The 23,340-nt window shown below is 43.5% G+C and overlaps 3 protein-coding genes across 5 annotated transcripts in view; 2 read left to right on the top strand and 1 right to left on the bottom strand.

The window, feature by feature from the left end:
- Nucleotides 1–428: 428 nt before the first annotated feature.
- Nucleotides 429–1,889, bottom strand: LOC123758090 (uncharacterized). The gene has a single exon (XM_045742276.2). It carries the CDS (start codon nt 1,887–1,889, stop codon nt 429–431), a length of 1,461 nt encoding a protein of 486 aa, XP_045598232.2.
- A 300-nt stretch (nt 1,890–2,189) lies between these two features.
- On the top strand, nt 2,190–13,890 carry bc10 (BLCAP apoptosis inducing factor bc10). Of its 2 annotated transcripts, none has more exons than XM_069338707.1 (3): nt 2,190–2,323; nt 5,103–5,338; nt 9,834–13,890. In XM_069338707.1, exons 2-3 carry the CDS (start codon nt 5,116–5,118, stop codon nt 9,875–9,877), a joined length of 267 nt encoding a protein of 88 aa, XP_069194808.1. In that variant the 5' UTR covers nt 2,190–2,323; nt 5,103–5,115; the 3' UTR covers nt 9,878–13,890. The 2 variants fall into 2 exon arrangements, with proteins under 2 accessions (XP_069194808.1, XP_069194807.1); XM_069338706.1 differs by having other exon boundaries at nt 2,218–2,454.
- A 9,184-nt stretch (nt 13,891–23,074) lies between these two features.
- Nucleotides 23,075–23,340, top strand: part of mRpL3 (mitochondrial ribosomal protein L3) — a 15,835-nt gene continuing 15,569 nt past the window's right edge. The window contains exon 1 of one of the 2 annotated variants that reach the window (XM_045741849.2): nt 23,075–23,340. This exon is cut by the window's right edge and continues 42 nt beyond it. In XM_045741849.2, coding sequence (XP_045597805.1) covers nt 23,297–23,340 — 44 coding nt within the window. In that variant the 5' untranslated portion in view covers nt 23,075–23,296. The other variant, XM_069338705.1, reaches the window with a different exon arrangement.

Genomic DNA, 23,340 nt, shown 5'->3' with positions numbered 1-23,340 from the left:
CCCCCCTGTTATGTCCATTCATCCACTTGTAAACCTCTATCATGTCACCCCTAACTCTTTGCCTTTCCAGTGAATGCAACTTAAGCTTTGTTAATCTTTCTTCATATGAAAGATTTCTAATTTGGGGAATTAACTTAGTCATCCTACGTTGGACACGTTCAAGTGAATTTATATCCATTCTATAATACGGCCACCAAAACTGAACTGCATAATTTAAATGGGGCCTAACCAGAGCAAGATATAGCTTAAGAACCACACCAGGTGTCTTGTTACAAACGCTTCGATTATTATTGATTATACTTCGATTCATACCATTGATGTTTTTACTTTTTTTATAACAAGCTTAGGTATACACAGCAATACGCTTCTACCCTATTCTATATAAAAGATTACACAGTGTAGATAAAAAAACTAGCTATAAGTTCCTCTTAATATTCCCATCTCACAGGATGTGAGGAATGAGTGAGGCCATGTGTGAGAGGCATGGGGCCGGGCAGGAATGAGTGAGGGCGGGTGTGAGAGGCATGGGCCGGGTAGGAACGAGTGAGGGCGGGTGTGGGGGGCATATGGGCCAGGTAGGAATGAGTGAGGGCGGGTGTGAGAGGCATATTGCATGGCCGGTAGGAATGAGTGAGGGCGGGTGTGAGAGGCATATTGCATGGCCAGGTAGGAATGAGTGAGGGCGGGTGTGAGAGGCATGGGCCGGGTAGGAATGAGTGAGGGCGTGTGTGAGAGGCACGGGGCCGGAAAGGAATGAGTGAGGGCAGGTGTGAGAGGCATGGGGCCAGAAAGGAATGAGTGAGGGCGGGTGTGAGAGGCATGGGCCGGGTAGGAATGATCGTGAGGGCGGGTGTGAGAGGCACGGGGCCGGAAAGGAATGAGTGAGGGCAGGTGTGAGAGGCATGGGGCCGGGTAGGAATGAGTGAGGGCGGGTGTGAGAGGTATGGGGCCAGAAAGGAATGAGTGAGGGCGGGTGTGAGAGGCATGGGGCCGGGTAGGAATGAATGCGGGCGGGTGTGAGAGGTATGGGCCGGGTAGAAATGAGTGAGGGCGGGTGTGAGAGGCATGGGGCCGGAAAGGAATGAGTTAGAGGCATGGGGCCGGGTAGGAATGAGTGAGGGCGGGTGTGAGAGGCATGGGGCCAGAAAGGAATGAGTGAGGGCGGGTGTGAGAGGCATGGGCCGGGTAGGAATGATTGTGAGGGCGGGTGTGAGAGGCATGGGCCGGGTAGGAATGAGTGAGGCGGGTGTGAGAGGCACGGGGCCGGAAAGGAATGAGTGAGGGCAGGTGTGAGAGGCATGGGGCCGGGTAGGAATGAGTGAGGGCGGGTGTGAGAGGCATGGGGCCAGAAAGGAATGAGTGAGGGCGGGTGTGAGAGGCATGGGGCCGGGTAGGAATGAATGAGGGCAGGTGTGAGAGGCATGGGCCGGGTAGGAATGAGTGAGGGCGGGTGTGAGAGGCATGGGGCCGGGTAGGAATGAATGAGGGCGGGTGTGAGAGGCATGGGCCGGGTAGGAATGAGTGAGGGCGGGTGTGAGAGGCATGGGCCGGGTAGGAATGAGTGAGGGCGGGTGTGAGAGGCATGGGGCCGGAAAGGAATGAGTGAGGGCAGGTGTGAGAGGCATGGGGCGGGTGTGAGAGGCATGGGGCCGGAAAGGAATGAGTGAGGGCAGGTGTGAGAGGCATGGGCCGGGTAGGAATGAATGAGGGCGGGTGTGAGAGGCATGGGGCCAGAAAGGAATGAGTGAGGGCGGGTGTGAGAGGCATGGGGCCGGGTAGGAATGAGTGAGGGCGGGTGTGAGAGGCATGGGCCGGGTAGGAATGAGTGAGGGCGGGTGTGAGAGGCATGGGGCCGGGTAGGAATGAGTGAGGGCGGGTGTGAGAGGCATGGGGCCGGAAAGGAATGAGTGAGGGCGGGTGTGAGAGGCATGGGGCCGGAAAGGAATGAGTGAGGGCGGGTATGAGAGGCATGGGGCCGGAAAGGAATGAGTGAGGGCGGGTATGAGAGGCATGGGGCCGGAAAGGAATGAGTGAGGGCGGGTATGAGAGGCATGGGGCCGGAAAGGAATGAGTGAGGGCGGGTGTGAGAGGCATGGGGCCGGGTAGGAATGAGTGAGGGCAGGTGTAAGAAGCATGGGAATGAGAGTGAGTGTGAGGACGGACGGCGGGGAGAGGTTAAAACTGGCGGGTCAGGCGCCCGTAGCCACCTGGTGGCGGGTGCAACAACCAGTCATGTTGTGAAGATAACACACAGGTCCTCCTACTGCTGTCCTTCAGCAGGTACTGTTGTGTCCTCGTCGCAACCTGCCGTGTTCCCCTGCAGGTACATTTGCTCTCTTTCCTCGTCGCTGCCTACTGTGTCAGCCTGCAGGTACACTTGTATCGTGGTCGCCACCTGGTGTGCCCTGCAGGTACATTTGTCTCTTCGTCGCCACCTGCTGCGTATTCCTGCAGGTATTCTAGCCTGATCGTTGGTCCCTGTTAGCACCACTAACTTTCTTCATCTGGGGGTTAGTAAAGGCGGTAGTCTGAGCGAGGAGTGCGGAGAGGGGTACAAGTCACATCCTACTAAAGACTGGTTTGCCAACGGATTTTACAACCCACCAAACCTAACCCAACCTATTCTTAACAGTTTAACCTACATTAACACAGCCTAATCTAGAGATACTTAGGGTTTTAACAATTAGAAAACAAGTCTGGTTGAAATGCCTTATGATTTGAATGTCCTGGTGAGGTGGAGAGTGCTGGGTGATGAGGATCATTTGAGATTTTTTTTTATTAACACATTTAGAAACATCTGCATTTATGAAGCTTTCCTAGACTATATGAAGGGAGTACAGTATGTGTCAAAACTTAGTAGAGCTACATGATGCTATAAATCCTCATCACACAGGATGGTTAGTCATTCGGCGGCATGTGATAAGTAGTCTGCACTGGCAGACTGGGTGCATTATGATTATATCATCATGAACACAAGAGTGAATAAGGCAGCAATGGTACTAAAAGTCCCCATCTCGCAGGATGGTTAGTCATACGGGGGGCATCTGTTCAGTAGCCTGCACTGGCAAATCTTGGGTGCATAATGAGGATATCACTGATCAAACCCCTGTTAGAATCTGACCAGACTGTCAATTGGATCAACCCTTGTGTTTGATTTCCAAAATGGTCGCCCATGTTGGAATAGACGAACCCCCTAAGAATATTATTGAAAACATCACGATAACTTATTAAACAAAAAATTTGTCGGTGGAAAGACAGAAACGGAATCTATATGTAAAACCTTTACCAGAAAAATATTTTAAGCAACACCGAAAATATATGTACTGTATGCTGGGATGCTCCCGGATGCAGGTTCGAATCCTTGTCATGGCCCTTGTGGATTTGTTTATATGTACTGTACATGTACTGTACAAGGTATTTTAATTCTGGATGCAAAATGCATTACCGGGTGACATCCATAGTTATTTATGAATGCAATACCTGTCACCGGCGGGTGAAAATGTTAAATCACTCTTCTAGCCTAATTGGGAACCGAAGTGAAATTGGGCCCGTGACTTTTGAGCCAAAAGTCGGATTGATCTGAAATTTATATTTTTGGGCTTTTTAAATACTGGGTAAAGACAAAGATAAAAGAGTAACTTGTGTGAAAATTTAAAAGGGTTTGGTGTTTGGCACTGCATGATCTATTATGGAATGAGTCTACATTGTCTAATGTACAATGTAAATCTGTTCTTGACACAGTTCAGTGGAAGTGTCTTGCAATCAACTCTTTTTGCTGCTATTCTGTTTGGTAATATCATCCAGAAATAGATTCAAACACTGGCAGTCATGTGTATAGTACATGTACAGTATTGTACTTGGGTGATTACTCAAGCTGGACCACTTCTACTAGTGCTTTCAAACTCGATAATCCCTTGACAAAGATAAACCTTAAATATGAAGCATTGTAGCTCTTGTGTACATGTCTGGGAATAGGCACAATATAGTAATTAGTAGGAGTTTGGCACAATATAATAATTAGTAGGAGTTTGGCTGTAACTGGGTGTCTACAATGAACCTAGAGGAGGGACTTTATTGATGGCAGGTTCGGTATAGAATTTATTAATGTTGCTAGCAGAATATGGAAGCAAAGTGCCTCACAAGATACTGTATTAGTAGAAAGATAAATCAAAGTTTAGATAAATTCTTCAAACTTGAAACAATAGTTTTTGTGTGCTAATCAACTTGCATGAAAGTAAAGGGTTAGCTGTATATTACTTAAGTGTCAAAGAATTTCCGGTGCCAGATTCTGCAAAAGAACATGCAGGTTCAATGAATGAGATGTAATTGGTTCGTGACTGAATGTTAACAAAATAATATTGGGTTTTATTGATATTGAAACACTGCCTCTAGTAACACCACAGCAATCATTGGGAAATGTGGAATCCTTAGGCACAGGTATCCAGAAATAGGCAATGCAGGCACGTAAATATACCCTGTAGTAACGTTTAGGTTTTTGGAGCTCGGCTTCTGTGAAAAGATAACAGGCTAAGGTTGCCATACCCATGTGCATATCATTAATTTACACTGTTTACATTCTAGTTCAAGGGGGTATCGGATGTCGTGAAAATTCCTGTTTTTCAGAGATCAAGCCTAGATGGGGGTTAGGATGAAATCGTTCACAGTAGCAGATCATTTAATCATAACATCCAGTGATATCAGTTTGTGAAAATCATTGGAGCAATCTGGGGATTAAACCAGCATTCTGGGTCACCTCAGTGTGCATCTTAATTCACTGGACTAGGGTGATCTGGAATGCTGTTTATAATCCCTGGATTGCTTCAATTATTTTTGTATAATGATTTCGTGATATAGTGATTTCTTAGGGCGTAAGGTTATTTTAATTTTTTACAGATTTACATGGCAATTCAGGGTTGGGAAGTTGGCAAAGTCAAATTGTATGTTGCTGTAGTTGCAGAACAAGAGAATATGTTCAGCACTGTATATAAAAACCCAGAAACATCATTTTACTTTATTATTTATGCAGTAATGGTTAGAAATGAACAGGACAACTTACTGTTATTAAAGCTATTACATGTACAATACTTCTCCCTCCTCCACAGTTGTACCAGAAAGATGTATTGTCTACAGTGGTTGATACCTGTCCTCCTCATACCCAAACCAGTTCCTGCTGGTCTGCTTCACAACCATGTAGTGTTCATGGTTCTTTATTTGACGGGCTTCTTCTTGGAGCGTAAACCATGTACCATATGCTCTCTTGTCTTCTTGGCTGCGGTAACTGTGCTGTGTTATTCAGGAATTGGTAATTGTCTCTTGTGGCCAACAGCTGATTGTCAAGGTTAGTAGTTTGTTAATTTTCAACAACTTTGTCTGAAAGTGGTCATAACAAATTTAAATATTGTTGGTAGAACTATGTACTGTATAATACAAATGGCAAAACTGCTTCAAGTAATGAAAATAAAAGTGCAAGTACAATGCCTGCCTTTACAAGGATGTGCATCTTTAGCATACAATACTGTATAGTATATGGTTTCCTTATAGTCTGGTCACAAATCATGCCCAGAGGATATGATGGGAGGGTAAGAAGGGCCCTGGATCCGTCTTGCAGTCAAAGAGCTGAAGATAAATCGGTGATACATTTCAAGTGCCCAATACTGTAATCTACCTATGAATAAAATGGTTGTGTAAGAGCTCATCTTACAAATGACCCCTGTCAAATTTTCAATGCAAGCTTGATGTTATAAATAACTTATTCATAAAAGGGCTTTAAATACATGGAAACAAAATTACATGGTGATTCTGTTATCAGACACTGCAGCAGGTCATTTGCTCAGTCCGAGAAATGAGGAAATATGTGTAAAACAAAACCTGGGAAATGAGTTGAAAAGGATATCCATAAACTGGTAAAAATAATCATTGTTAGTGAGAAAATGTGATTAAAATTAAAGGTAATGTGGTATGACAGATGGATGGTATGATCACTGACATTTAGTGTCAGTGTAATCTGAGATAAGAGCTAAGAATGAGGGAAGGGAAGGTGGGTGATGGTAGGGGATATGCAGGTGCTCTGATGGTATCATAAATGGTATCATCGTATTTTCTGGGGGAGCCCCTTGGTGGCTTCCTGTAGCTACACTGTATCTTACTGAGGTTGCTCCAATCTACCAGACAAATCAGTTGCACGAGTTCATATGTTTTTTATATACAATGGGGCCTCGACTTACGATACTAATCCGTTCCCAGAGACGGATCGTAAGTTGAAATATCGTAAGTCGAAGTGATTTTTCCCAAAAGAAATAAAGGGATTTGAATTAGTCCGTTCCCCACCCTCCAAAATATTAACATACAAATACATTTTATACTGAATACAATGTTTTTTTCTAACTACAATACAGTACCAAAGTTTCACTTACCTTTATGGAGGGCTCTTGATGGCGTATGGAAGATAGTGATGAGGGGGGAGGAGGAGAGTTGTCACTGTTTGGAAGGGGAGTCCCCTTCCATTATCACATCAGGCAGTGATATATTCTCTGGGGTACTCTCTCTCCTACGTTTTGCCTGAATACCACTAGGACCTGGTTGTGGTTCAGTGCTTGTTTGTCTCACTACAAATTTATAGAGAGTTTTTCCCTTCTTTTTAACGTTAGTCGGTAATGATGCATCACAGTGTCATTGAATAGGTTAAGGCAATGACATACTGCAGCTTGATTTGGGTGAGTCGTTTCAGCAAAGGTTTGCAATTCTTCCCATATTGCACACATTTTCTTAATTTTTGAGGAAGAAACATCCTCTACTGGCACATCCTCCCCTGAAGAAATTTCCTCAGCTACCTCTTCTTGCTGCTCCTTTTGAAGGGCTTGGAGTTCTTCATTGTGTTCTTCCACCAACTCCTCCACATCACCACCATCCAACTCCAAACCCAATTGCCGACCCAGAGAAACAATTTCCTGAACGAGAGGCACTTCAGGTTCAGGCTCAAACCCCTCAAAGTCTCACTCTGCAACACATTCAGGGCCACAGTTTTCTCCAGCCAGAGATCATGGTTCTTACAGTCACTTCTTGCCAGGCTTTGTCAACAAGTTTTAAAGCACTATAAATGTTAAAATGGTTTTTCTAGAACTCTTTGAGGGTGAGGTTTGTGGCATCCGTCACTTCGACACATCTCCAGAAAAGTGCCCTTTCATAAAGTTTCTTAAAATTGGCAATAATTTTCTGGTCCATAGGCTGAAGTAGAGGAGTGGTGTTGGGAGGAAGGAACTTTATTGTAAGAAACTTAACACTTTAAAGCGCACGGGCCCCCGTGAAAAAAAATAGCGCATTGTGCGCACGGCGTTTTGGGCTCTTGAGCGTAAATACGAAAAAGTGTGTAATCTTTTCACTCTCCTGACACCAATTCTCGAGCTACGTATTTCATTTTGGTATCAATGTGTTGGCAATAAAATTCTCTACAAGATCATATGTATAACATGTCACCAAAGCATTAGCTATCCCACCACGAAATAAATAAAACATAGATCACTCGCCATGACGCCCAAACAGCAACAAAATGTTCATACTCTTTTGTTTGTTGTCAGCTCCACATTAGTCATACAGCGTTATGTTTTATATCTCTGAACTCGCAATAATATTCCCTACACAGACATATGCATATAAATGTAGAATCATGATCGCGGCCCACACCAAGAGTGTGTGAAGTGGGCGATTACTCTCGTTGTGTCAACAACTCCATAGTCTCTCCTCTAAGTTACAATACAATGCGGTTTTCTCAAATAGGCCATGTGCCTATTAGAGAAAACGGAAATTTAATGGCAAACATTTTCATACTAACCCCAAGTCGATCGAATAAGAATTGGATTGTATATGTTTTTTTTAGATCGGCCGGCTATTTACAGCGCGGTTGCGGAACCCGTTAGCCAAGTGGGCCGTATATTTATGGTCTGGTTGCGTTAAAGTGTTAAATTAAATTCCTCATCCAATGAGTACTCCAAGCCTGGAGGATGGGCAGGAGCATTATCAAGGAGAAGCAGGGCCTTGAGTGGCAAACTGTTCTCCTGCAAATATTTTTTGATGGCAGGGCACACCACCATATTCACCCACTCCGTAAAAAATTGCCTAGTCACCCATGCTTTAGCATTAGCCTTCCACATCACACACATTTTGTGTTTCTGCACATTATATTTTTTGAAAACCCTTGGATTTTCGGAATGATACACAAGCAATGGTTTAATTTTCAAATCGCCACTCGCATTACCACACAACACAAGAGTAAACCGATCTTTCATAGGCTTGTGTCCAGGCAATGACTTCTCCTCCTTGGTAATGTATGTTTTCTTTGGCAATCTTTTCCAGAATAGCCCTGTCTCATCACAATTACACACGTGTTGTGGTAGGTATGCCTCACTCTGCACAAAATCTTTAAATTCGCCAATGAATCTTTCAGGCGCTGGTTTGTCTGCGCTGGCAGCCTCCCCATGCCTCACAACACTATGAATTCCACTTCTTTTTCTAAATTTCTCAAACCATCCCCTGCTCGCCTTAAACTCTTTCACTTCTGCATCACTCGTTCCAGGGGTTTTCTTTAAAAGGTCTTCATGCAATTTTCTTGCCTTTTCACAAATGATGGCCTCCGAAACGCTATCACTCACTAACTCCTTGTTGTGTATCCAAATTAATAACTGTTCAACATCCTCAAGTGTTTGTGTTCTATGTTTCGTGATTATTGATACGCCTTTTGCCACTTTAGCACTCATAATGTCCTTTTTCTTAGCCAGTATGGTGGATATCGTTGACTTGAGATTTGTAGTAAACTGAGGCAGATCGGCCGCGTGACCAGGAACCACGCGCTCAGTCGACCCGAACGTGTACCAACGAATATCGGATGTCGAGTTTTTTATAAAATTTATATCGTAACTCGAAATTATCGTAAGTAGGGGCAATCGTATGTCGAGGTGCCACTGTACTGTCAAAAGAAGATTAGCTATAAATTATAATATTCGTGATACTAGGCTAATCAGCCAAGATATCACTATACAGTTTGAGCACATCATACACCAGCCTCAGTATGATCATACTGGTGTATGTGTGGTCATAAGTCATCTGCTATCTGCACCTTGTGTGAAGGAGCCAGGTTTTGGCTCTGGTCTGTGGTAAGCCATATAAACTCGTGCAACTGATGTGACTGGTAGATTGGAGCAATCTCAGCGAGATGTTACATGGTGCCATGTGGGTTCTACCAGAAAAATGTTTTATTACATTCAGTGCTTGGTTTTTGTAATACAGTATTGATATTTATAACATTTCTACGATGCTTTACTTTATGCATGTAATTTTGAGAAGTTTATTGCAAATTGTTTATGGCCCATATAAAATTAGCATCATGCATTTGTGTGAAGTTAATACTTGTACATATAAATGTCTAGTTTGCTGGCCAGCTGAGGATGATGATGCAGCCAAGAGCTGTAAGTAGTATTCCAACCTTTAGTTCAGGTGAGCAAACCTAAACTGTTAGAATAAAATGACAAATTCACTCTTACCTGGGTCCCTCTCCTGTAAACTCTGTTAGTAATAGCTTGTTAATATTGTATTGCTCTCATATTTCACCTTTATGGTTAAATTGCTTGGATAGGTTCATTTGATTAGGTAAGGATATGTTAATTGTTTTTCCAGGCAGCATGGAGACTTCCCGCTTAATGGAAGTGAACCTCAATTTTTATTCATGGAGGACTGAGTGCATATGTGCAGCTTCCTGGATAGAACATTAATTTATCATTACTTTCCACTTAATTTTTTTGAACACCTGACTTCAAAGTAGTTAGCAATTATCTTTCTTTCAGGTGAAAGTGGTGGATCAAATGAGGTTTGTGGCCGGGGCGGATGACCAGTGAAGATGTGGAAGAACAGGAAGTGTGAGGTGGTTCCTGGAGCTTATGGGATTGTAGCAAATTTAGAAATATGATAAACGAATGATACACCAACCATTATGCCTTGGTTGGAATAATGACTAAAGCCATGATGATGAGTCAATTGCACTAAAGTGCTCTGATATGTGAGTATGTATTCATTTCATTAGTAAACATTTTTTGAGTTGGGACATTGGGTTTCTAAACATGAAACCAACATTCCTCAAGTTTATTTGTAACCATTTGTAATTGGAGGAATAGTTAATATTGCTTTTATTTTTTCTAAAAGACTTAACACCAGGGGTGTGTAAATATTTTTAAGAAGCAGATTCCAAAAAAATCTGTTCATTAAAGCCAAACTTAGAGAGCCAGTTAAACAAATTTGATAATATATAGGTGCCTTCATAGATTTGGACATTCAGTACTAGTTAATCTACTAGTTTCCTTTTAATATTGATTTGTATAAGATATTCCTATGTAAATGCACATTCTAAACAATCCCAGCACATTTGTTGCCACATTGTTTGATGTATAGAGCTTTGATAATTGGCTCAGCCTTGGGTTACACACTATAGGTAAAAATAAGGTTTAGCTTAATATAATTTCTTGCCATTTTTTGTGCTGCAATTTTGGATTATATTTTGTGATGCTATTTAGCTTAATTTTAATGAAAGACATTATCACACCTTCCCACTCGTACTACCAATATGCTCAAACAAATTAGTACTGCACTAAACTTAAATTAATTTTATATAATTTGATGGGGAGTGAGTAGGGGTAGGGTAGCAATTTTGTATACTGCACTCGTCTATAAGTATGGAGGGGGACCATGTTACCTCTATCCGTCCGTAGGCACTCCTTGGTTAAATTGTTCCTTGGTCAGCTTCGCTGAAATATTGTGTTCAGAAAACAACCCCTTTATCTATCTATTCACAGCATGTAAAAAATAAGTTTGGGGGAGTATACATTTTACAGTTAGTATACATTTCCACAAGGCTTTAGGCACATCAGAATGATATCAAACTTAACATAAATGTGAGGGTAATTTAAGGTTTGGCTTTAGGCCTTTTAAGTACAGTATTGCATCTTTCATCCGCAGCTAATATTATAATTCATGGTCTCTATTTGAAAAGTCTGAGAATTACATTTTGATACTGGCTGATTCTGTTTATTGCAATTTTATTATTCTCTAAAGGAACTGCAGATCAATTTCATGTATACATATTCTGGGTAAGAAACAATAAAACATCTTCAATATCTGAAGTATAGTATAATTTTATTATTCACAAAATCCATTTTTGTCTGTATATAAAACAAAATTCCATAATATTTTACAATAAATGTACTAGACATTAATTAATTTACAGTATTAATTGAAATTAAATAATTATTGTTAGTGTTAAAATATCTTCTTAACGAATTATAACTTTTTTCTCTAAATTGAGTTTTGTTTAAAACTGTATCACATGTATACTATGTAATAAATTCACAATTGATTTGGTAAGAATGATAGTACCTTACTTGAAAATCGGCATCTAATGTAGTCACTAGATGCATTATCCTTGAAATGTAATTGTATCTGTAGATATTAGTGTATTTTTCAAAAAATTGGGCGAGTGATTTAAAGTGTAAGAGAAGATGGTGTGCAAGATGGAACTGGTTGACAAGTGCATCATGGTAATTAATGAGGTTTTGAGTTCAAGAAATGTGTAATTGATTTTTCAGTTTTGATTGCCAAAGATCCATCCTACCAGATGAAATCAAATGGTTACAAATATTAGTATTACCTGAGACATTTTTTCCTAAAAAAAAAAGTCTATGCGTATTGCATCATTGTTTTAGTACTTTCTCTTAAAGTAGCTACAGCAATGGATATAATATATATACGGTATCAGTACTAGTTTGTCCTGGAATTAAACATATGTTAGACAAAGTAAGGTATATTATTCCTGTCCATAATATTTGAGACAATACATTTAACAAATGTTGTATGCTTCTTGGCTTGCTTATTGACCAAGAAATATATATTTCAGTGCCAATAGTCAAGAAATTGCAAAATTTGTGCTATCATTTACAGTGTTAGGTATAAAATATTTAAATTAGTGTCTTCGGTATGATTTAATTAAAAAGTGTGTAAAATATTGTCATGTTATGGTGTGAAAACGTTTGACAGCTCTGAAAGATTTAAATAATAGGCCATTCATTAAACTGGGCAAGTGTTTGAAAATTCTGATATTTATTGAGTCTGTCATTTCACAAAGTATTTGCATTAATGTTGTACAGTATTCACTTGCTGAGTGTATTAACTTCCTCTGCAAATTTGCCTAGTTATCACTTAATCAATCTGGGCACAAGTTTGAAGGTAAAGGAAAAAGTTGTATCATTTATTAACAATTAATGTATATTTATACACACAATATTTGTTGGGGTGGGGAGGGAAGTGTAGAGCATAATCCAGTCAAAGCCATTTGGCCATTTCATAAATCGCCTGTTTTCTTAATATGCTTTTCCTGCCACTGAATGGGTTGCAACCCATTGCTCTTACATAGTGTGTAGGTACGGTATATTGAAAATTAGTCTCCATACATGGGCATAATTTCAAACATAATTAAGCGCACGATAATCTCAAGAACTCCATTAACAAATGTTCCTAAACTTAGGTTTTATATTTACATTTAATTATATTTATTTGTACTATTTTCTAACTGACATAATGACAATTGTAAGCACAGTTAAATATATGCATTGGATAGAGCTCGATTAATAAGGTTAGGCTTATGTAATAGGAAATTGGGGTTTAGTGTCGGGCATAAGTAGAAGTGGATTGGGTTAAAAGAAAATAAAGTTTGGTTAACTGAGCACTAGAAGCAGCTGAATATACAGTACTGTATTTGCAGTAACTGTTCTTTGCACCAGAGTTAAAAGCACATCAAATTTTGTGCTATGGAATTGGCTCGAAGGCTCATTTTCTATGAGCTGAAACTATTGAGGTCAATAGTGTTTTTTCCTCGTCATTTCATTCTATTGATACTGCTTGATGGAAACATGATTAAAATTCTATTTTTGAAATTGTTTCTCGAATTACATTTTAGTTTGTGCCTAAAGGGAAAGAATGTAATGGTGGTTCTTGTCAATTCAGTGTGTATAAGTGCACTACTTGCTTTTTTTCAGATACTTTTTTCTGGCAAAGATTTGTCTTGCTCAATGTTATTGGATGTCTTGAGAAAGCCTTATAACTGTTTTTGGTGTTCTTGCACCAATTTGGCAGGTGAACAAGATAGGAATTTTATTAAAATTTGTGATTGTAATTACCTACAATAGTGTAGTAGGAGTGTTAGTGAAATTAATGTGATACTCTTGTATATCCTTCAATGATAGATTTTTTGACATAATCCAAAGTTTTCTACCATAATTCTTGTGATACGTGTAAGTGGTTTATCTATATTTAGAAAACTTGGCCATGTGTGAATATTGTTTTTAAATATATGCATGTATATAATAATAGCATATATTTTATCATTATTTGAGATTGTTGTATAATCATCACGTATAGAAGTGCATGATCTTTTTCTAAAGTTATGGATAAACTCTTGCATACTTCAACCTAATGGTGTCCTTCAGATGTTCTGCTGTGATTGTTACACCTTGGTAATCATTCTGTATTATATTTGTCATCCTGTATTTAACAAATACAGGTATATCTAGTCAGTGTGAACATCAAGGCAGTTCTTTGTAAATCAGTGCTTCGATGCTGACGTCTCATATGTTGAGCTTGCTCCAGCAATTGGATTCTCTCAAGCAATACTTATTTGTGGTTTAAGCATTACCACTGCAGATAAATAAATTATTTCTTGAGGTTGTGTACTTTATCATATGCATATACACAATAGTGAAATGAATACAAAGGAAAACATTCTGGAATACTAAAATGTAGCATACAACTGTTAATGGAATTGAAAGTATTTTGTGAATAAATTTTTATAATAGCGAATGTGCGTTTTGCTAAATCCAAATAATTTTTTCACCTATGTTTTTCATAACCCTGTTCATTAATGTTCGAGGGCAAATTTTTAAAACATGACTAGCCATTTGGATGCCCATACTGTGAATCCCTTATCAAATGGCATTTAAGAATTCAAACATTTTAAATTTGTGTTCCCTGGAGTGCAGGCAGAAGAGATAAACTACGCTTGGAAAATATTGGAAGGACTGGTTCTAAATCTGCACACAGAAATGAAACCACATGAGACTAAAGGCATGTTAGTATGGGCAAAATAGCCCTACTGAAGAACACAGGTAGACATGCTGAGAGAAGTTAATCGATATCAAAGGGATAAGCCTTTTCAGCACTCCCCCACACATACAGGACATAACTGACTGACCTGTCAGTATTCAAAAGAGAAAGTGACAAGCACATTCAAAGGATACCTGATCGATCAGGCTGTGACTCACGTCAGGCTGTAAGCTGCTGCATCAAACAGTCTGGCAGATCAGACCAGCAACCAGGAAGCCTGGCCAAAGACAAGACCATTGGGACATTAATCCCTGAAATCTTCAACAGGCATGTAAGATGAGCCAAATACTATTTGTCATTATTGATTTAAAGCAACTTCCCACTATGATATCTGTATATGGACGTTATACTAAATGGCTGATACTGTAGTTCGATGAACGTGATCCATCCCTCTTCTTGAAAATTGGCACCATGTTTGCACCCTCCACATTGCAGTCATGAGGGGGCTGAGTTGACAGCTGCTGAAATGTGATGCTCCTTAGGAAAGCTCGTCCTCTGCACTTTTGAAACCTTATGCTCCTGCTGCTGTCCTCTCGAATTTTGCTGGCACAGTAGTTTCTTCCTCTTCCTCATGTTTCGTTTCTCCTCCCCCACCGCTTCTCCTTTTCAAATTATTCCCTACCTGCTGACTTATTGCCATTCTTGAATGTTCTTTCTGATGTCTTCTTCAGTTTTGATGCCAGGTGTTTGGGGAGAGACACCCTCTCACCCGTAGAACTGTGGTACCTGACGTCAAGCAAACGGACGCTTTTATTGTCAAACTTTGCTTTTGTTGCTGAGCCCGATGTTGATGAACTGATGGCTCTTAAGGTGACAATTGCAAGGTGTATATGCACAATGCATCCCTGAAGTTGGAGGGGGGGGGGTCTTGTCGGGTGTCCTATCCTCTTAATTGTGGGTCCATGGTAGGTATGGAGGCTTATTCGTTTAATTTTTTTCTTTTCGTGTTTGTTTTTTCTGACCCCCCTCTAACTTCTCAAACTCATGGGGTAGGCGACCAGGCCTCCCGAGTCTACTATGCTGGAATGCCGGGCTCTGTAGTCCCCGCTACACTGGGCCCTGACTATGCTACTACTCTGACTCTCCTGACAGACTGACTCTGCTCCCCTCCCACCTCTGGTGGGGTTGAGCCCCAAGCCCCCAGTGGTGACCTCATCACCTGGCATGGCTCTGTCATAACTGCTCCTTTTACCCCCATTCTACCCTCCTTTTACCTCCTGTTATCCTTTTACAGGTGTGCTCAGTGCTGTCACCTCTGCACTTGCACGCACATGATTCCTTCCCAATCTCCTTCTTTCCAGGCTTTGTTTGGTCCTGCTAAGTGGACTAAGCATTTTGATCTTAGTCATGTTGACCCTACTCATCCTGATGATTTATTCCTCCATAAGCACCTGATTCAGTGGATATATTTGTCACCTTTAACTCCACCCATAGGTACCCATGTTATTGCAGCCCCTTCACAGGAAGCACCTGACCACTTGGCTTCATTGTCCTGCATTGGGGGAGACCCCTGTTCAGATCTCCAAAAATGCCCGATTGAATGCTTGCATGGGTTCTTCCGCACCATGTTGCGACTGGTGACAGGGAACTGAAAGACTGCCACGAGAATATTAAGTATATCCGTGAGGCCCAAGGCCTATCTATCCTAGGGGATACCTTCATTCGACCCCCTCGTGGTCGTCGTCGTCAACCTTTTTTGCATTATGAAGGTCATATTTGATAGTAGGTCCCTTCCATCTTCCTTCATTCTTGCTGGTGCCAGATGCTCAGTTCAAGAGTACGTCCCCTCTCTTCACATCTGAAGCAGGTGCTGGAGATTTGGGCATGGTCTCTTAAGGTTCACAAGTGAGGTGTATCTATGCCCCTTGGGTCATTTCTTCTTCCCAAGCTCTGCCTCAACTGCAGTGACGCCCACCTTGCCTTCTCCAGCACATGTGTGCACTTCAAATTTGAGGAAGCCATCCACAAATTGAAACATAGTGATCATTTGTATTTTCCTGAAGCAAGACGCAAGGTTTGCTATCTTCCCTGTTTGGCATGTCTTACGCTTGTGTGTTGCGTTCCCCTTCTAGCCCTCTCCCGCTTTCTCAGTTTCTCCCCCCTCCCTTTCTGGCCCGTTGTTGTCGTGAGGGGGGCTTGGTGGGCGGCTGCCGGAGTGTGATGCTCCATGGGTCAGTCCTCTGTCCTTTTGAAGTCTTATGCTCCTCCTGCTGCTGTCTTCACCAATTTTGCCAGAAATCTTTTCCTTTTCCTTGTGTTTCATTTTTCTTTCCCCCCCCCCTCCCGTCTTCTTTCTAATTGTCATTTCCTGCCGATCTTTTGCCAGTCTTGATTATTCTTTCGGACTACTTCTGTTTTGATGCCCGGGTGTTTGGGGAGGTACACTCTCTCGCCTGTAGAACTGTAGTACCCAACGTCTCGAACAAGGGGACGCTTTTATTGTCAATCCTCTTTTTCGTCGTTGAACCCGACCTCGATGGACTGACGGTTCTTAAGGTGGCGATTGTGGGGCGTATATTCATGACGTATCCCTAGGGGGTCCCAGCAAGACCAGCAACATGTCTTGTTGGGTCCTCTAATTGTGGCTCCGTGGTGGGTGAGGGGGCATATTCGTAAATGAAAGTATTACCTTTCGTTTTCATGTTGCTGAATACTGTTCCTCTTATGACTTCTCAGGCTCGTGGGGTGAGCGACCAAGCCCCCGAGTCGGACTGTGTTGGAAGGCCGGGCTCTGTAGCTCCCGCTACATTGGGCCCAGACCTAGCTCCTCCTTTGACCCTTCTGACTACTCCCTCCCTCTGTGGTTGGGTTGGGCCACACGCCCCCAGCGGTGACCACCTCGTCCCCTAGTGCGGCTCAGTCTCTCATTGTGACTACTGCACCTTTTAACCCCTCTCTCTCTCTGGGGGTTCTCAACGCCGTCCCCGCCATGGCCGCACTCACACGTCCCTTCCCATACTAATACGTACGAAGCCTTGTTTGGTCCTGCTTCGTGGGCTAAATACTTTTATCTCCCTCTGGATTCTACACCTGACGATTTCTCATTCCATAAACACCTTGTTGATTTTATGGATGCCTCTGTTACTTTTAACCCCACCCGTTCAGGTACACGTGTTGTCGTTGCTCCTTCACCGGATGTAGCTTCCCGCTTAGCTGCAGTGTCCTGCATTGGGGAGACCCCCTGTTCGGGTCTTCAAAAACGCTCGGTTAAATGCCAGTGCTGGCACTGTTCTCCTCCCGCACCATGTTGCAACTGGTGTTAGGGACCTAAAGACTGCCATGAGGGTATAAACATATCCTCGAAGCCCAAGGCCATCCTGTCCTCCAGGTGGACACGTTCACTCGACCCCCTAGTGGTCGCCGCCGTCAGCCCCTTCGAGTTGTAAAAATCACCTTCGATAGTTGGTCCCTTCTGCCCTCTTATCATTCTTGCTGATGCCAGGTGCTCCGTTCAGGAGTACATCCCCTCTCCTAAACTTTGTAATAAGTGCTGGAAATCCGAGTACGGTGCCCTCAAATGTACAAGTCTTGTTTCTCTATGCCCCATGTGTGGGGACGATAGCCACTCTAAGACAGATTGCTCATCTCCCGAGGCTCGCTGCCTCAGTTGCAGTGAGGCCCACCCTACCTTTTCCCGCATGTGTATCCACTACAAGCTTGAGGAAGCAGTCCTCAACTTGAAACACCGGGATCGTTTGACTTTTCCTGAAGCGAGACGCCAAGTCTGCAGTCTCCACTCTTTCACTGGCGTATCTCATACTCGCGTGTTGTGTTCTACCTCTCCTCATCCTTCCCTCCTTCCTCAGTCCCACAACCGTTTCCAGGCCTTGGACCCGGACACGCCCACCACCTCCTCCCCTGTTCCTTTACGTTCTGTCCCGGAAGGGCTCCCTCCTGATTCTCCTTCTGGAGTTTTCCCTCTTCCTACCCTGTCCATCATGTCTCCTGTGTCTTTTCCTTTACCCCCCGATCCTTCTTCCCAACCCTCCCCACAGTCTCTTGGCCCTCCACACCGCCTGTCTGTCCAGGCTGATGTCAATCATCCTCCCAGCAATCTTCATGTTGTTCACTCCCGTTCTTCTTCTCCTGCCGAGACTATTGAGTCTGTCGCCCAGTACATTGATGCTGGAACACCTGTTTGAGTCAGAAACGTAAGCCTAGCTTCTCTCCTTCCTCCTCCCCAGCGGGTAAGAAGGCATTGCTTTCTTCTTCGCCCCCCCCCCCCAACTATGATTCTATCCCTACGTCCCCTCCCATTTCGGTAGTCGGGTCCCCTGTCCCAGCTATGGAGGTTTCTTACGCCCCCAGTTCCCTCTTGGTTGCTACCCTTGCTGAGGTGCGCTCCCCGGTTTCTGCCCTCCCCTCCTCTTGATGTCCTTGACAGCCCCTCTGGGTTATCTCCCCCCTCCTCTGGACCCCGTCCGTCTGCCTCTAGTCTGTCCTCCCACTACCTTCCCGCCATCCTTACTAAGTTTACCCATGCCCTCCTAACCCTGATTTTGCTGACCCTGATCCTGAGCTTCTTTAATATATCTGTGTTCTTTTTTACCTTTGTTTCTTCATTGTTCTTCTTGCTGTCCCTTCTCTTTTTGATTGTCTATTCTTCAATGGAATATTCGTGGATTTTATGCCAACTTCTATAAACTCCAACTTCTGATTACACAGTTTTCACCACTTTGTGTTTGTCTCCAGGAGCCGATGCTTGGTTCTCTTCATGGTCGCTTTCGTGGTTATTCCTTTCTTTCTCACCCCTCAGCTCTTGCTGGGGCCCATAACTCTACTGCTCTCTTGATTCGTACTGATATTCCCTTCGTCTCCCCTACTGTTTCCATCGCCTATCCATTGTTCTGCTGCCCGTGTTTTTGAGTAAATGGTATACAGTCTGTTCCATTTATCTCCCCCCAAATGTCCCGCTTTCCCTTCCTGATCTTAAGCACCTCCTGGTCTCCTTGCCTGAGCCAGGGCTCCTGTTGGGTGATTTCAACTGTTAACATACTCTCTGGGGTGATGTTCTGACAAACACCCGAGGCCGCCTTCTCGAACCGTTCATCCTTTCTTCTTCCTGTCTCTTCTGAATTCTGGTGAGCCCACTCATGTGGATTCTTGAACTCATACCCTCTCCTGTCTTGATTTTCTCTCTCTACTCGTCGTCCCTTTACTTAGATCTCACGTGGCGGGTTCTTGATGACCTCCATAACAGTGACCATTTCCCCATCCTTGTTTCTTTTTTCTCCTTTCATCCTCTCCTCTCCTTCCCTAGGTGGCAGTTTGCCAAAGCTGACTGGAACCTATTCACCCTCCGTGCTACTCTCTCTGCCTCTTCTTCGCACCCTCCTCCTTTTTCTTGACACCATCTTTGACGTTGCCCTCAGCTCTATTCCTTGCTCTACCTCCCGGGGCACGCGGAAGTGCGTTCCCTGGTGGAATGCAGACTGTGCTCGGGCTGTCTGCTGTAAGCGTGCAGCCTGGAAGAAACACTGACGCCGGCAGACGGCTGAGTCTTTTATTTTGTTTCGGAAAGCGAATACGGTGACCCGTAGGACCATCTGTACAGCTAAGCGTGAGAGTTGGAAATCTTATGTTTCCACCATTACATCCGATATTCCTCCACCGCAGATATGGAAGGAGATCCGCAAGATTGCGGGTAAGTTCGTTCCAGATGTCTTGCCGATTCTTCACCTCTGTGGTACTCTTGTGGCGGATCCAGTTACGGCCACTACCGAACTGGGTTCCCACTTTAATTCTGTTAGCTCTGGTTCTCATCTTCCTCAATCTTTTCTTCTTCGTAAACCCGTTCTTGAATCTCATATCCAGTAGATTTCCGCACTCATCTCTGCCTTCCCGGCCTATAACGATCCCTTCTCTCTCTGAACTTCAGTCTGCCCTGGCCCTCTGCAGTTCTACAGCAGCGGGCTCGGATGACATTCATTATGAGATGCTTCACCATCTCCCTCCGTGCACGTCTCAGTCTTTACTGAGTCTGTATAACCAGGTCTGGGAGTCGTCGTCAGTCCTTGAGGACTAGCTCAATGCCGTTGTACTTCCTATTCGGAAACCAGGGGTCTCTCGGGACATCCCCTAAAGACTTCCGTCGTATTGCCCTCATGAGTTGTGTCTGCAAACTCTTTGAGCGTATGGTGAATGTTCGTCTGATGTGGTTCTTGGAACACCATCACCACCTCTCTCCTTCTCAATTTGGTTTTCGCAAGTACCGTAGCACGACTGATGTCCTGGTGAACTTGGAGGTCTATATTCGTACGGCTTTTGCTGCGAAAACCCCTGTTGTTGCTGTTCTTTTTGACCTGGAAAAGGCTTATAACACAACCTGGAGATACCATATGCTGTCCCAACTTCGTTCTTTTGGCCTTCGTGTCATCGTTCCTTTCGAGTCAGGCTTGGTGCCACACTCTCTCTTTCTTTTTAGCAATACGAAGGTGTACCCCAGGGTAGTGTTATTCTGAGCGCTACTCTTTTTCTGGGGGCCCTCAATGGTCTTCTTTCCTCCCTCCCTCCCTTCTGGCATAGGTCCTTAACCTAGTCACATACTTCGTGGGGAGCAGATATGCGCACGCTCCTCTCTTTGCATTCCTCTCTCATACTGTCTAAACTCGATTATGGTTACTCTTCTGCTTCTTCTACTCTTAGCCGTCTTGATCCTTTGCACCATACTGGGTTGCACCTCAGCTCTGGTGCTTTTCGTTCGACTCCTACCCTCAGCTTGTATGTTGCCACTGGCTTCCTGTCTTTCCAGGACCGCCGAGATCGCTACTGTCTTCGCTAAAAATTTTTGTCCCCTAACTCCCCTTGCCACTTCGGGGGGGTATAGGGTTTTTATGTAGCTTCGGAGCCCGATCCCCCCAGCCACAGGGCATGGCGAGTTGGACCCCTAAGCATACCTAATACCCTAACACACACAAACTAAAATAAACATATATGGCAGATCTCATCACACCCACAAGAGTTAAGATGATACTAATAATACATAATAATAACCTGAAAATAAACAAAAACATTAATGGAAAATTCTTTTGTAGTTGGTTTTTTCTATATGGGACACAGCACACATAGGTAGGGGTGCACAGTATAACATTTAAAAAGAACAAACAAACGCTGAAGGCCAAAGCAGCAGGCTGCCCAATCGGCAGGGATGATGATTTGACGTCGGCATACATGGAAAACTAGACACAGTGGATGCTCCTAACTAGGCCCCGGAGCGGGAGGGTTATCATGTATGCGCATGGGGTCCCTCCGGTCGCCGCCTTATCTACTCGCGGGCTCTGCCAGGTCATCCACCCTCTTGTGAGACGCCATTAGGAGAAGTGGTACTCCAGATGACGAAACTGCTTAGATAGTTGGCTACCAGCTGACTTGGCTGCGGTTCACCTAAGCGTGACTATAGTTACCCTTATGCACCCTGTGCACAGTGATCCCGGGGCTAGGGAGGCCTGCCCCTTGACGTGGCCTTGGACCATATTCTGTATATAGAATATGTCCAGGTCAGGGCCTTCACGGAGCAAATCTCGAGGTCGCTCTTGGTGAGACCCATACCTTGTAGACCACGCGCACTCTCCTTGCACCATCCACCTCTCCAATTAAGGGTTATTGAGGAGGCGGATACTGTAGGCTTACCGGTATACTCCCGGACCTTCTGCAGGATCTCGGGGGTGCCGTATTTGTCGCACTTGCTCTGATGTGACCGTGGTCCTTACAACACACTCACTCTCGCCTGTGTCGTGCTTTGAATTTTCCCCCACCTGTAGTTCCTGTTCCCCTTCACCACCTCCCTCTTTCTGTCCGGTTGTCTCGCCTGCAACATTCTCTTTCGGTTAGTATTATTAATATTTCTCCTCGTGTTGTTCCGTCCTTGCCCCCGTGGAGGCTCCCCCTTCCTCAATATTGCAAATCCCTGACCCACATCACTCAAGCTTTAACTCCTAAAGTTCTCAAACGCCTTTTCCTCGAGTACTTTTCTTCACACTCCCGCTCCATTTCCATCTTCACCGATGGGTCTAAGTCTGCTGACGGTGTGGGCTACTCTGTTGTTTTTCCTGACCACACTTATATGTGTCGCCTACCTCCGGAGACTAGCATCTTCACAGCAGAACTTTATGCTATTCTCTATGCTCTTCGTCGCCTACTTTCTCGCTGTCAATCCTCCTTTGTGGTTGTAGTTGACTCTCGCAGTGCCCTCATGGCTTTAGGGTCCTTTAATCGTGTCCATCCAGTGGTCGTTGAGATTCAACATTGGCTGTTTCTTATCTCTAGTAAATTTAAATCCGTAGGAATATAGGAATCGATAAGTGCATAATAGAGTGAGAGAAAAGCAGAGTAGGGTACATAATATCTGATCTTAGAGAGTATACCAACTGTTTTAGAAACCGTTTTAGTTGTGTTATATGTGGGTGCTGAAGTTGTCTCTTGTCTAAGTATATGCCAAGGAACTTTCCATCATTTGTATTGCTAATGTTTACATTATCTGAAGCTGAATTGTATTTGTTGATTTGCTTCCAAATAAGATGTAGTAAGTCTTTTCTATATTTAGTGTGAGTTTGTTAGTTGACATCCACAAGTGGACTTTTTTAATTCATTGTTTACAACATTATTTAATATGAGTGGGTTGAAGTGAGAAAAGATGAGAGTAGTATCATCAGCAAACAATATAGGTTTAAGCATGTTAGAGACATTAGGCAGATCGTTGATGTATATAAGAATTGTTATTATTGTAAGCTATACGCTTTTAGGGCTGTATATCTGTTAACTCCAGTCACAAATGCAATGATTTGTATAAATCACGAATAAAGTTTTCAATATAAACATAACAATTAATTTCGTACTTATTTAGGTAGCGTTTGTATCTCCCGCCGTGCACCCCCCCCCCCCCAGGTGAGGGAGCCGGCCATGGCAGCCCTCCCTGGCCGCCTGTGTTGTTACCAGTGTGTTCCTCTACCCTCACCACTCACTCTAAATTTGTTCTCTTACAGAACACAGACCAGTTTTATTTCCATGCAGGCCATCAGTTTAACACACTGGACCCTAGAGACTACAGTGAATTGATCCCCAGAGAGAGTAGTGCAGTAGACACAACACTGCAACAGACGTGGAGATGGTCTCTCTCTGCAGCTCTAAGATTATAATGTTGGGGAAGCA

This window comes from Procambarus clarkii, chromosome 40 (genome assembly GCF_040958095.1).
Source record: "Procambarus clarkii isolate CNS0578487 chromosome 40, FALCON_Pclarkii_2.0, whole genome shotgun sequence".
In the NCBI taxonomy this organism is placed as follows: domain Eukaryota; kingdom Metazoa; phylum Arthropoda; class Malacostraca; order Decapoda; family Cambaridae; genus Procambarus; species Procambarus clarkii.
This window is presented reverse-complemented; position numbering and strand designations above follow the sequence as displayed.